Source organism: Carlito syrichta, unplaced genomic scaffold (genome assembly GCF_000164805.1).
Source record: "Carlito syrichta isolate Samal-C Ts95f unplaced genomic scaffold, Tarsius_syrichta-2.0.1 Scaffold301817, whole genome shotgun sequence".
NCBI lineage: Eukaryota > Metazoa > Chordata > Mammalia > Primates > Tarsiidae > Carlito > Carlito syrichta.
The window spans coordinates 258,237-272,330 of record NW_007245913.1 but is presented as its reverse complement, the minus strand read 5'-3'; the positions used below and the strand labels follow the sequence as shown (position 1 = coordinate 272,330).

Genomic DNA, 14,094 nt, shown 5'->3' with positions numbered 1-14,094 from the left:
GTGCTGAAAAATGTGAATACAGTTTCTATTGTCAACTCAGCACTTCTTATAAAGCCTGTACAGATTCTAAACAGGACTTCACACCCTAAGAGATCATCATTTTCAGTCAATCTTGCAACTTATCAAAGAAGATACAGTGAGGTACCTCTTATTTTCGCATACTTATGAGACTGTTCTGATTTAAATACTGATGCCTAAACAATGTGTCAAATACATGGCAGATGTTTCTCTACTTCCAATGTAATTTGGTTATGGGTCTGAACTGGATTATAAAAAATTTATTTTAACTTGATAATATTGGTCAGAGATATAGAAGAAAGTTCTAAGTTCCTCAAAAACACATTAAAGGCAACAGTTAAATTAATTACCATTTCTCCCTTAGACATCAACTTTTCCATCAAGATACTAGTTGGCAGCTATAATAAATATTTTTAAATGTGTCTAATTAAAGAAAAGGCAGTCTAGCTTATTTATTTGGCAAGAATTAACACTCAATGTTATATATTCTCTTATCCCAGGAATACTCATTGTATTTCTGGTAAATGCTGCTTAGATCAATGTGAGCATATGAATGAAGACTCAAAAGAAATTTTGAAAAATAAGCAAATCATTATCAAAGCACTAAATGAAACAGTTCCAATTATATTGACCCTAAAAGACAGTTTATAAGTACGTGTGTCAAACTTAAGGAAGTTAAGGAACTCCCTCACTTCCAAGTGAAAAAAATGTATTATATATTTAAACATTTGAAATACGCTATAGCTGTATTTTAGTTCACAGCAGAAAGTAAACATTAGTTTTCTCTCAGCTCACAAAATTAAGAGATGTTCAAAAATCATTTTCTCTTCTTCTTCCCCTACTAAACTCTACCTCATCTGATGTATTGAGAACATCTTCTACCTTAACAAGTGTTTGCTTTATATTTATACAAACATGAATCAAATAAAAAGATAATTCTGCCATGAATACCTCTGCCATGAATACTATAAAAGAAATACCTCATTTATGATCTTCAAATGGAAAAAATACAGCTATCATGGTAATTCCATTTTTTCAATGTATTTAGGCTACAAGGTCACCTGAGAGTTAGCTAGAAGTTCTAATCAGTTTAAAATAAAGAACTTCTCTGAATACTGTGTCCACAGTCATTGAGTCCCAGTCTCCAATGTCCCTGATATATACACTAGTACAGTTTGCTTTAGAAATGCATGTTCAAGCTAAAACTGTTGAAGAGCAGCATGAGACACCCCAGGGAAATGGGAAGGGGTTATCAGTCATACAAAAATTAACACACATGTTCAGCTAAAATCTCAAATGGCCAACCCGAAGTGAACACAAAAAGTGCACACTGCGTGCAATTATAGTCCAACCCACAAAGTTCCTTCCACAAGCCAAGTTAGTGGTTCCAAAGTGCCTTGTCTATACAGTCTGATTATGTGGGTACCAGATTAAAAATGTGTGCTGTTGACATAACATTGGTCCTCCTGAGTTTTGTTAATAACTTGTCTGTTGCCACTCAGATAGCCGTCCAAAGACACTTCAATGGCCACTTCTGTTGCGTCTCTTCTACTTAGGCCATCACTTCGGTATGTGTCTAAAGGGGGCCTGCCATTGTGCTCAGCACAGCCATTGACATGAGCCAGAGGCAGTGCCCCAGGGGGACAACACAGCTGTTTAGCACAGCCTTTAGAGATGCAGGGTGAGTTGCAGAGCAACAATAAGTCCTTCTCCTCCAGGGGTTCCTTCAAGTCCACATTTTCAAACTGGATGGTCACATTGTGGATTCCGGCGTTGTGGAAGATTTCTCGAATTTTTATGCTGGCATCCTGATATCCCCTGTCCTTCTGATACTTGATGTGCAGGGTGGCAATAATCTTTCCACTTACAAGTTCCCAGATGTGCACTTCATGTACACTGCTAATTCCGGGCACAGCAGAGAGTTTACTCACTAGAATTGAGAAGAGTAAATAAAAGCTAAGGTGAGTGCCATATTTGAAACATGGTTTTACATGAGGGATTATGGTCCTTTAAGCATTCTCACCAAAATTGCTGTGTGTTTACTAAGAATAATGGGAAGAAAAAGGAGGTGTGGTGGTTCACACCCGTAATCCCAGTGCTGTGGGAGGCCCAGATAGGAGGATTATTTGCGACAAGGAGTTTGAGGCCAGCCTGGGTAACACAGCAAGACCTCACCTCAAAAAAAAAGAAAATAAAATAAAAAAAGAAAAGGAAGAAAAATAACCATACTTTTTGGGGTACATTTGCCCATAATCTTCTTTCTCCTCTCTGATTTCCCATACCACACTTTGTTAAGTCTATACAAAGTCATCCAAGAAAATAAGTTTTACAACAAGAAGAAAAAAATCCCCAGGGCTGTTGAATATATGCAGAAATGGGCACTCTAGTAGACTTCTAGGAGGAGCATAAAGTGGAATGCCTTTTTGTAAAAGGGATAATTTGGCAATATGAGTCAAAAACTTTTACCAGAAATTCTAGTACTAGGAATTTATCCTAAAGGAAATAACCAAATGCTTTATTATAAGAATGGTTTGGGTAATGCTCTTTGCATTAAGGAAAAAAATGAAAATAACAAGGATATAGTTAAGTCAATTATGTAATGGAATATAATTCAGCTGTTTAAAAGTTAGTTGCATATTTAAGGATATGAAGAATGTATGCATAGCATTTTTAAGCGAAAAAGGTATGATCTTTCTTTTTACAGTGTATATAGAAGAAAATAATAATGGTGGTAATTTTCGTGGTTGAATTATAAGAGATTTCTAATTTCTTATTTAGGCTTTTCTGTATTTCCTATACTTTCTAAAATGAGTGTGTATTTAGAAAGATGGTATTGACTAGTGATTAGGAGCAAAGACCTTGCAGCCAGCTAGAGTCTAAATCCCAGTTTAGTAACTTTCTACCAGCATGAACTGAGGAAATTTACCTACATTTTCTATGCCTCAGTTTCCTCATCTTAATATTAGGAATGATGATAATAGTACCCTATAGTATTATTTTAAGGATTAAAATGAGTTAATAGTACTTACACATGTAATAAGTAATATAATAAGTGCCATAAAAGTATTGCTATTGTTGTTAATGTTTTTTAAAAAGATCTGTTTTAAATATGTTTATGTGACTTTATTAAGAGGCATACCTGGTATATATCACAAATTGGTTTGCATACATTTACCTTATTTCCTGAAATGGGAAACAGCTAGCTCCTGGGATGGCAAAGACAATGTTGTGTGTCTACTCCTCTGTGTCTTCTTCCCCTCCCACCACCTGCTCTGCCTGCAGCATCAGGCAGTGTTATGAGAGATGTAGTGATTTGCACGCTCATAAAAACCAGTTAACTAGAAAACAGGGTCTAGAACATCAATGACTCTTGTTTTCAGAACAAGGAGAATAAAAATAAAGTTCTTGACAGAAATTACCGTATCTGAGTTAAATAAATCTTTGCCATGAAGGTAAGCAGCCTAGAAATTGGTATTACCCAAGCATTACATTCTCAAAAACTTGTAGTTAAGTCAGAAAATCGTGGATTGCAAACAAACTTTGGTTCTTGAAGCTGTGAGTCATCTTATTAGGCTACAAAACATATGACGATGTCTCTATCATCTGGTGATTTAAAATATTTCAGAATACATAACTCAAACACTGCTCTGAACTAACGCTGGACCATTGACCTGAATAACACTAAACCAAGAGTGGTTCTAGATCAGAAGCCAGTCTACTTACTCAGCTCTTCCATGTTGACTCCTTTGGGAACCATCTGCAGCAGAATGGCAGCGGTCTCCTTGATGAGTGGGAAGGCAGATGACAAAATTATGATGACCATGATTACTGTCAGGCTGGGGTCAATGTAGCACTGCCAGTTACATGGGTCCTCAGACTTCAGGGGAAGCACATAGAATATGATGGCCGTGATGACCACAACCACGGACCCCAGGGCATCTCCCATCACATGCAGAAGTACACCTGCCAGGAAGAAAGAAAGGCTAATACATTATAGATCCAAGTTTGGAAGCCATGTGACCCTCAATGACTCAGATTCCCAAGTATGTGAATACTTGTTGCTATTCGTTTTCTTTGGGGTTAGAACAGCAGGACGGATCAGAATGAAAAAATAATGGCAACTGCTTCTCAGTAAACAAAACCTCAGGCTACCATCTCAGGACTCAGAGAACCTGAGAAGAGGAACAGCCCAGGAGGATTCTGACCAAGTAGGTCACCTGTAGAAGAGTGACTATGGCATTTCAGTGCCACATTGCTACCACTCACCATCCATCAAAGGGCACCACACCAGAAAATAGAGGCTGTAAAAATGATTTTTATTTCTTTCAGACAAGTGTCTGTGCTTTAAAATGTTTTAAACATTTTTAAGAGGAGGGGGAAGTAAGATCTTTCAATAGAGTAGTTCTTTTAATTCTTTGTCTTCCCTATACCCTAACTCATCTTCTCCCTTCTCTAGAAGTATTGATCTACTTCTCACTCAGTCAGTGGTCATTGAAATGGTATTTGGCTGCATGATATTCCATTGCATATATGTACCACACTTGTTTTATCCAGTCCAGTTTCGTTGTGCAGCTATAAAGAAAGACAAACATATGGACTTTGCCACAACTTGGATGGATTTAGAGTCTATCATACTCAGAAATCTGTCACAGAAACAAAGAAGAGAGTACCATATGCTCTCACTCATAAGCAGACCTTGAACAATTATAATACTGTAGGAAGTGGATTGCCAGTAGTGGGAAACTGCCAGGGGAACAGGGGTAGGACTGACAGTAGTGGGAAACTGCCAGGGGAGGGAGGTCACACCTCTTCAACAAGGTACCTGCATAATGAATATTTGCATACCTAATCCTGAATTGTACCCCACATCTTTAAAATCAAAAATTTTTTTTAAAAAAAGAAATGGTATTTGGTTTAAAATGGCCTCACGAACAGGGACTCCAGCAATGTGTCCACTGCATCAAGAGCCATTTATTGACTGGGCCGGTGGCTCAAGCCTGTAATCTCAGCACTTTGGGAGGCCGAGGCGAGAGGATTGCCTGAGTCCAGGGGTTTGAGACCAGCCTGGGCAATTTGGTGAGACCTCATCTCTACAATAAATCAAAAAATTAGCCAGGCGTGGTGGCACGTGCCTGTGGTTCCAGCTCCTTGGAATGCTGAGGAGGAAGGATTGCCCGAGCCCAGCATATTGAGGCTGCTGTGACCGTGAGTGTGCCATTGCACTCCAGTCTGGACGACAGAGTGAGACCCTGACTCAAGGAAAAAAAGCTATTTATCACAGTGAAATAAAATTAAAATTCTATGGATAATAATAAAAATTGTGGGTGACTTTAATTAAGGAAATTGTTCCTAAAGGTATTTATTATGATATAGAAAACATGCAATCCTCAGCAAAGAGGATCTGGGTGCCCAACTGTTTATTAGACATAGACAATTGGAATTTAGTAAGTAAATTAGGCGAAATTTTGACCAGAAGAATTATAAAGTACAAAGTTTTTTTTGTTTGGTTTGGTTTTTTACCTAAAGCAACATCAGAATCTTGACACTGAAAGTGTGGTTTGCAGACCAGTAGCAACATCACCTGGGAGCTTGTTAGAAATGCAGACTCTCAGGCTCCACCTCAGATCTATAGAATCCAAATCTTCATTTTAATAAGACCCCCCAGGTGATCTGAAAGCACTAAAAGTTTCCAAAGCACTGTTCTAGAAGAAAGGTTTGCTTTGTCTTTCCATGTATTCCACAGATTCATTCAGTAGGATTAATAATAATCCATATTACTAACAACTCACTCACGGCTAAACTAAACAGTCTCACTTGGAAGGTGCTTTTTAATTGGGCTAATTCCTCCTCTTGGCAACACTTCCAGGATTCTGAGTAACATCGGAGGTAAAATGCCATTCTGTAAACATGCTAAATGTAATCTGTGGTAACTTTCCCCCCATAATAATACAGGGATCAAAAGAATCCTCGCATTTCCCTTTGGCTAAGTGTTTAATTACAGTAATAGGACACCGATTTGACATACATTAAGCTATCACCATTTTCGTTTTTGTTGTTGTTTTTTTGTTTGTTTGTTTTGGAGTAATTCTCTCTTATTTAAATTTTTTATTTTATTTTAAAGATGTGGAGTACAACTTAGGGTTAAGTATACAAATGTTCATTATGCAAGCACCCTTGTTGATGAGGTGTGCCCTCCCCCCACCTCACCCCTGCAGCTTCCCAGTGCTGCCAATCCCTTTCCTCATAGTATTATGATAATTGTTCAAGGTCCGCTTATGAGTGAGAACATGTGATATTCAGCTCTTCGTTTCTATCACCATTTTCTAATGCTGTGTCCCCTTCATTCCCACTCCATCCCCAAAGCAGCTTCTTATTCCCCAGTCCCTGTCCTGAGCCACAGAACGGGAACTCAAAACATTCCCAAGAGTTGGTCTATACACTATCAAAACTTTAACTTTATTCAGGATAGTACAAAATGCTACCATAAAAATAGAAAATCATGTACCTATATGCACATGACATCATTCTCATTGCCTGAGACAGTCCGCTATTCTGATTCATGCATATTAGTCTTATTTCTCCATAAGTAGCATGAGGGTCAGCATCATACCCTAAACTTCCTTTGTTTGTATTATAGCACTGGAGGCGTGCAAAGCAGACATTCAATAAAACAGTATTTTCTAATTGATTAAGCCATAAATCCTATGATACAGAACAAATCCTGAATTATATTTAATAACAACAATAATTGTAATGCTAACTAACATGTATACACCAAGCACTGTTTTAAGTGTGTTACATATATTTACACAGTAAGTTCTCTTAAGGACTCTGTAAGGTAGTCACTCTTGTGAATATAAGTAATTATTGCCAATATAATTATTTATTTTCACTTTCAAGATCTAAGCTGTTGGATCAGCTTAAATATCCATCAACGGAGGATTGGGTTAAAAAAATGCTATAGATAGATGATAGATTAGATAGACAGATAGATAGATATTCCATGGAATATTACTCAGCCATTAAAAAGAATGAAATTATGCCTTTTGCAGGAACATAGATGGAACCAGAGGCCATTATCCTAAGTGAAATAACTCAGAAACAAATAGTCAAATACCAGTGTTCTCACTTATAAACAATGAGTACTCACGGACACACAAAGTGAAATAATAGACACTGGAGACTACAGAAAGTGGGATGGTGAAAGGGCTTGAGGGTTGAAAAAGTAAATATTGAATACAATGCTCACTTCAGGTGATGGGTGCACTAAATGCCTAGATTTCACCACCAAGCAATATATGCATGTAAGAAATCTGCCTTTGTATCCCCTAAATATATAAAATTTTAGTAAATAAGTAAATAAGCTGTTGAAACTCAATTATTTTGAGCTCTAAAGGAATGTGAATTAAGGGCCCCGAGTCACATGACAGGTAGCTGAAAGCTTTTGTTTGTCTAAATTAAGTCCTCTCCCTTACCCGCATTGTTCTATAAAATGTTGTAAATGGTAAAGAGAACCAGGGAAGACCCCAACCCTCTTACTGTTGACTTTCATTATAGATTAACCTCCTTCTTACCTTTCTCACACAAGACATCATAGCTATCACAGTGAGTTAAATGTTAAATACACTCTTTTAAATTGGAAAGAAATGAAAACCAGTTATAGAGAAGACACATGGAAAAGAAAATACATTGTAACTAATTAATTTGCTGTAACTCCTAAGCCAGATAGAAAACACTGTAATCCTGTTAAATTTCCTGTCCTCTTCCTGTATAAGCAAGAATTTCACCTTTAACTTCAGAGCATTATCCCCATTTCTCTGGAGTGATACATCCTGGAATGGCCATTCCCAGATTTTCACTTGAATAGACTATAAAATTGGAACCTGACCCTTTTGATTATTTCAGGTTGACACAATCTTCATTTTACAATGAGGAACCTGAGGCACAGAGTCGCTAAGAAACTTGTCCAAAATCACACAGCTAGAAAGGGTTAAACGACTAGAGATCTACATCCTGCCTCCTAGAGATACTAAATTCCAATTTCAGCTTTTCCTTCTCAGAAATCTCACGATTAGCCCCTAAAAATTATTTCAAAGAGTAGCTTTCAAATTTGTTTTTCCAGAATTCACGTTAAGAATTTTGTTCTGCATCCTAGCACATACACAGAAACAAACTGGAACAAATAATTCATGATTCATGAGAAAGTAAAACCTACCCTTATATAGGATTTATCATTATCTTACTCCATTTCAATTACAATAAATTTTCTAAATGCTAATCAAACTCTACTAAATTGATCCTAGACCCCAAAGTGCCATGACCTTCAGTTTGAAAAACTGCTTAAAGCATCATCCCCCTAAATTCCTGAGATTTAATGATGCAATGTGTTTTCTAACCACCCATGCAAAGATGAAGAAGGCATGGTCATCGTTAACCACAGTCCTGGCAGGATTCTGAGATAAGTGCATTAGCATCCTTCTGGAGGAGGAAGAGGGTCCTCCCTGATGAGATATCTCCGGAAGGCTTGTTTAAAGGTAGATGAGTTGGGCAGGACTCTGAAGAGAATACAGACTTCACCAGTAGTCAAAAGAGAAGTCATTTCAGGCCTGGGCAGGAAAGTGAGACTCCAACTCAAAAAAAAAAAGAGAAGTCATTTCAGACAGAGAGGACTCACAGGAGGCCAAAATGGAGCACACACTTGTCAGGCAATTTGGGGGGGCTGATGGGCTAAATTTAGACTCACAGACTCTGACACTGTAACTATGAGCCATGGCACCTAAAAATACCAACTTCTCTGTGCAGAAAGATTCACAACTGTGAATCTCTCACTTCCCCAGAGGCTAGTTCTGAAAAATATATAAAACAATGTCTGAAAACTCCTGAGGACTGACCAGGAAGTGATGATAATAATAGGCACCATTTGTTGAGTGGATCCTCTGTGCTGTCCCAACCACACATGCGATCCTCATAACAACACAAGGGTGTTGGTATTATTATCTTCATTACGTAGATGAGAAGACTGAATCTCAAAGAAATTATGTTATTTGTCCAAGGTCACCTAGTTAGTAAAAGGCAGAGGTAGAACTCAAACCAGGCCTGCCTGACCACAGGATCTAAGCACTTCTCACATCACTATGGTTGTGCACTCAATGTTGAGGGGCATGGGGGGAGATGGTGAAGAGCTAGTGGGGAAGGTAAGGCCATGAAGGGGTGAAGGGAAGGGCAGAAAAGTCTAGAAAGAAGTATTGGCACCAGAGCAGCAAGCCCTTGAATGTCAGCAGTGTTTAAACTTTATTCTAGATGCAGTTAAGGTTCTGAGCAGACTCTGATGTGTTCACAACTATGATTCAGAAAGATAAATCTGGGAGCATTATCTAAGAGACAAAGATCACCACTTAGTAGACAACTCAATCACCTGATTAGTCACAAAGCTTTCAAGGTAGCTTTGCAAAGACAGGAAACCTCTGCACTTGGCCCTCACTTGCTATCTTTAGAGAAAAACTAAATTCTCCCAAATTGGCATATAACATGAAAGAGCAATTTGACCTAAGTTGAAATTTGATGTGTTCCAGCACTTTGAAAAGCCCTCATCCTGTTGAATTTGTTGAATAACTGAAAACAGAGTGCATTCACATAGGGCAAATGGTTATGAAAGGATGAGAACTTTCTTATTAGAAGAAAATCAAAAATTATAAAGAAAAATCTTATCAAAGAAGATTTACTTTCAAGGGATGTCAGGATTGCTATTCATCTATTTATGCTTACACCAAAATAAAAGGGGTGAATTGTCCTTCTGACACACTGCTACAGCATTTTAATGTAGCATCTTTGATCCCATTCAATAAAATTGACCACTACAAAGCACACTGATGAGAATGTTAAAAGGATTGTGCTTTCACTGTACTTTGCAGTAGAAGATGGAATGTGTTTCTCAGAACTCCTTTTTTATTCCCAATGGAATAAGAGAAACAATAATGAAAATCAAATGATTTTTGTTCACAGGGATCCCTATCAGGTGTTTCCTCTGCATATGTAAAGCAGACAGTGCAGTCCTGTTTTCTATAGCAGTTGCTTAAATGTTAGAAACATAACCATTCAGTGGACTGTGTATACTGGAGAAGCAAGCCATCCCTGACTGGAGTCTAGGCAGTGTGTGACAATAAAAAGAGCCAGAAATGTGAAACAGGAGCCCAGGATCCCAGTCCTGCCTCTGCTGCTAGCCAGAGTATCTTGGGGAGGTTGCCAAAATCTCTGGACCCTGTTTCCTCATCTGTAAAGTGAAAGGTTGAAGTCCATTTTCTCTAAAGTCTTTCCAGTTCTAACATTCTGTGGTCTTTTCCTGAACTGTAAGACAAGGACACAGGGCCTAAGGTGAGGCCAGTCTCATACTTAGCCCAAAATATGGAAAAGCTCCAGGAACTCACAGAAAAGCATCAGCAATGATCTGAGCTAACCCTTAACTGAAGCAGTGTGGGTTGGAACCCAGCAATTCCACCCACTACTTAAATGACAACATTATGCACCTCATTAGATTGGTGTGATTACCAGTTGATTAATTCATGAATGGCTCCTGGCCCAAACTATGCCTTCAATAAAAATATTAGCTGGATTTTCTACTTTAAGCCTAAGCACGTTACATGTTCTATTTCACAGCAACATCATGAGGTAGGTACTGTCAATATGCTCATTTTAAAGATAAGGGAACCAAAGGTTTAGAGAGGATCAACAATGTGTCCAAAGTCGTATAATTCTTAAGTGGCAGAGCCAGAACCCAAGCCCAGGCAGCTTAAAGTAAAATCCTAGTTTTCAGCCACTACACTATTCACCCCTATCTGAAGCTAAAGGTGCACTTTTGTCAGTACCTGTGGACCAAGGGCTCAGCCAAGTATAGTAAAGTATTCTACCATTGACATTTTTCCATTGAGGAACTCCAATAACTTTGGACTAAAATTTAACAAGATCATACAAGTTTCTCAAACATGGCCAAAATAGGTACCGGGGCCTACTGTTCATTCTTCTTTGCTTCTTTCCACTTACCTATTCTCTACCTCAACTTTGTAACATAATAATGAAGATGATTAACAGAACTTGCTTTGAAAAACTAAAGTACTCTGAGGGTTAACTCCACCTTAAAATCCTTCTGTGTGTGTGTGTGTGTGTGTGTGTGTGTGTGTGTGTGTGTTTCTAACTGAACCTAAAAAAAGAAAGATAAGATAAACGAAAGGATAATGATTTTTTATTACAGATTCTCTCTTTCCAAAAAGATTCACCACCCAGCTCTTTTAAAAAGCAAATTCCCTTGTTGCATTTAAATTTTCTTTAAGTTATTTAGAAATTTTTAGGAGCTCATGTATTGTTATTGATGTTGTTATTTCTTACTTTTTCCCATAGGTCCATTCTGAGAATCCCTTTGTAAAACAGATGTGAAATTTTCAAAAATGAAGATGTGTCCTGAATTAATAGTTGTTCTTGATATTATGTCCATCTAAGCATCACTACAAGCTTTCCCTACACCCTATGAAGGTAAAAGGTTGCTTAATCCTTATTGAAATTCTCAAAGCCAAGACTAAGGATTAATCCCTTCTGGTATCACTCTGAAGCAAAGTCTGTGCCCAAGAAGTCAGAAAGGAGAGACGTTGGATACGGTGGTGTCCAGTAGAAACATACCTCAGAACCCCCTAGGCTGACTTTAGCCCAATGCTTCTGATCTTGAACACATGGTGAGGAGAATGCTAGTTAGATACCTACCCTAGGCCTCATCAGAACCCTCACCTTGGGCCTGGAAGTAGAGGTTTTAGTGAACCAACAGTCCCTTTACAAAAGCAGATTTCTGGCAGAAATAACACTGATGTAATAGGGTCATTCAGCAATGCAAGACAGGGCATAACCTTGGATAGCAGCTCAACTACTTCTTTCTTGCCTTAAACAAAATCACATTCCATTAAAATAGGCTGCACTGTATGTTAGCAATATCCATGAATGGGTAAAAGCAAATAAAGTATAACATGACAGATATGTGGAGCTCTAAAGCAAGCAGCATTAGCATGGGTCTAAGTGGAGCAAAGATAAATCATTAGCAACTAGTTTCTCTCTTAGGATCGATGCAGTGATTAGGCAAGAGACTGGGGTCATAGTCTATGCAGGTAACTGGCCTACTTTCAAGCACACTGTTGCCTTATTAAAAGTCAGAAATGAACAGTATAGTCCACAAATGACCCTGAAAGGAAGTTTCAAATAGGCTCAAAGTCAACCCTACCTCTGATATTCAGGGCTTCAGATTTTTTCTCCTTTTTCATCATCTCTTCCGGCTCATTCTGGGTGTTCAAGGAATCACCTGCATTCAAAGAAGAAACCTTGTGTTGTGTATAAGTTCTACAAGCAAAAAAAACCAATAGACTCAAAATAAAGTTTTGTTATTTTAAATTCCTACTAGTTTATGGGAGACCCTACTTCTACACACACCCAGCCCAGAACAGTACATTTTGGCCTTGAAATAGCCTTGTGATCCACCTTTGGACTTCATTCACACTTCAAGTCAAAACAAAAAAGATGGCGAGTGGGAGCCCACCCCCACCCCCAAAACCCATAACACCCAAGGGGAGAGAAGAATAGTCAAAGGGGGAGGAAGAAAAACAAAGTTCAGATAGCAACCAACGAAGGGGAGGCGGCATTGAGGAGTGCGATCTGTTACCCAACAATGAGGACTGATTTCCAAGAAAATCAGTACTCCTATACACGAGAGAAGGGGGGAAGGGAAGAGGCTAGAGGGAATCGAGCACCCAGGAGAGGAAAAAATCATGGAGAATATGCTAGTTAGCAGAAGAGAAGTAACGCGGGACTGTAAACAAAATGGATTAAAATTTAAAAACAAAAACAGCAGGCAGAAAAAGAGGGTGTGGTGTGAGAAGAAAGGGACTGGGTAGGAGGAGGAAGGAAGGGCGGCGCGGTCCAAAAGATACAACCGAAAGGCACCTGCTACGTTTGAGAACACGGTCGCCCCCTTCTCCTGCTTCCTTTCGACCGAGGCTCCCCGGAAGGTCACGGCCGAGTCCGAGCCGGGCCCTGTCGGGGTCTCCGCGCGCCGCGGGTCCTCAGCGCTCTGGGGCCCCCCGAAAGCGCCGCGGGTGCCGGCCTCGGCCAGCTGCGGCCGTTGCAGGTGGCGGCGGCGGCGCCCCCGGCCGCAGCAGGCGAGCCAGGCGGCGCAGTCCTGGAAGATGAGCAGCCCCACCACGTTGACCGCCAGCCCCAGGGCGCCGACGATGAGCACCAGCTCGGGGTCGTCGATGCGCTCGGGCCGGGCCAGGCGCAGCACGGCCTCCACGAAGATGGTGAAGCAGAGCGCGGTCAGGAAGACGGCGTTGCTCAGCGCGCCCACCACCTCGGCGCGGGCGTAGCCGTAGGTGGCTCGGAGGCCACCGGTGGGGCGCCGGGCGATGTAGCCGGCGCTCAGGCCCACGCACAGCGAGATCAGGTCCGAGAGCATGTTGAAGGAGTCGGAGAGCAGCGCGATGGAGTTGCCCAGGTAGCCCGAGACGAGCTCGGCCACGAAGAAGGCGACGGTGAGCACCAGCATGAAGAGCAGCCGGCACGTCTTGCCGGAGTAGCGGCCCATCTCCGCAGCCGGGCGGCCCCGGCCCCGCGCCTCCGGCCCCGCGCCGCCCCGGGAGCCGGGCGCGCCCTGAGCGCAGCGCGGCCGCCGCAACAGGTGGGGGCGCGGCGCGGCGCGGCGCGGCGCGTCGGCGCGGACTCCACCGAGGCCCGGTACCCGCCTCCCGGGCTGTCCCGCCGGCCTTGCCCTGGCGCTTTTTATAAGGCGGAGAGAGCGTCCCCAGTCTCCGCACGTCCAGAGTCTAAAGGAGTGGCCGCGGCGGCGGTATCTGAAAAGCCCGTACGCCGCCTCCCTCGCAGCCTCGGCCTGACTTGGCAGGTGGCCACGCGCCAATGTCTCTCCTGCTGGACGGATCTAGGCAGAGAGGGGAGCCGCGGGGGAGAGGGGGCGTGTCTGGATGTCAGTCCTCACGGACAGCCCCCCACCACTACCCATGCAGAGGTGGGCTTCCCCCAATGACACCGCTT

General features: G+C 41.1%; 1 protein-coding gene across 1 annotated transcript; it reads right to left on the bottom strand.

Annotated features, from left to right (window-relative positions):
- Nucleotides 1-244: 244 nt before the first annotated feature.
- SLC30A10 (solute carrier family 30 member 10) lies at nucleotides 245-13,881 on the bottom strand. The gene is made up of 4 exons (XM_008055311.1): nucleotides 12,991-13,881; nucleotides 12,275-12,352; nucleotides 3,742-3,981; nucleotides 245-1,948 (listed from the first exon to the last, which is right to left on the bottom strand). Exons 1-4 carry the CDS (start codon nucleotides 13,628-13,630, stop codon nucleotides 1,449-1,451), a joined length of 1,458 nt encoding a protein of 485 aa, XP_008053502.1. The 5' UTR covers nucleotides 13,631-13,881; the 3' UTR covers nucleotides 245-1,448.
- Between the last annotated feature and the right edge of the window lie 213 nt (nucleotides 13,882-14,094).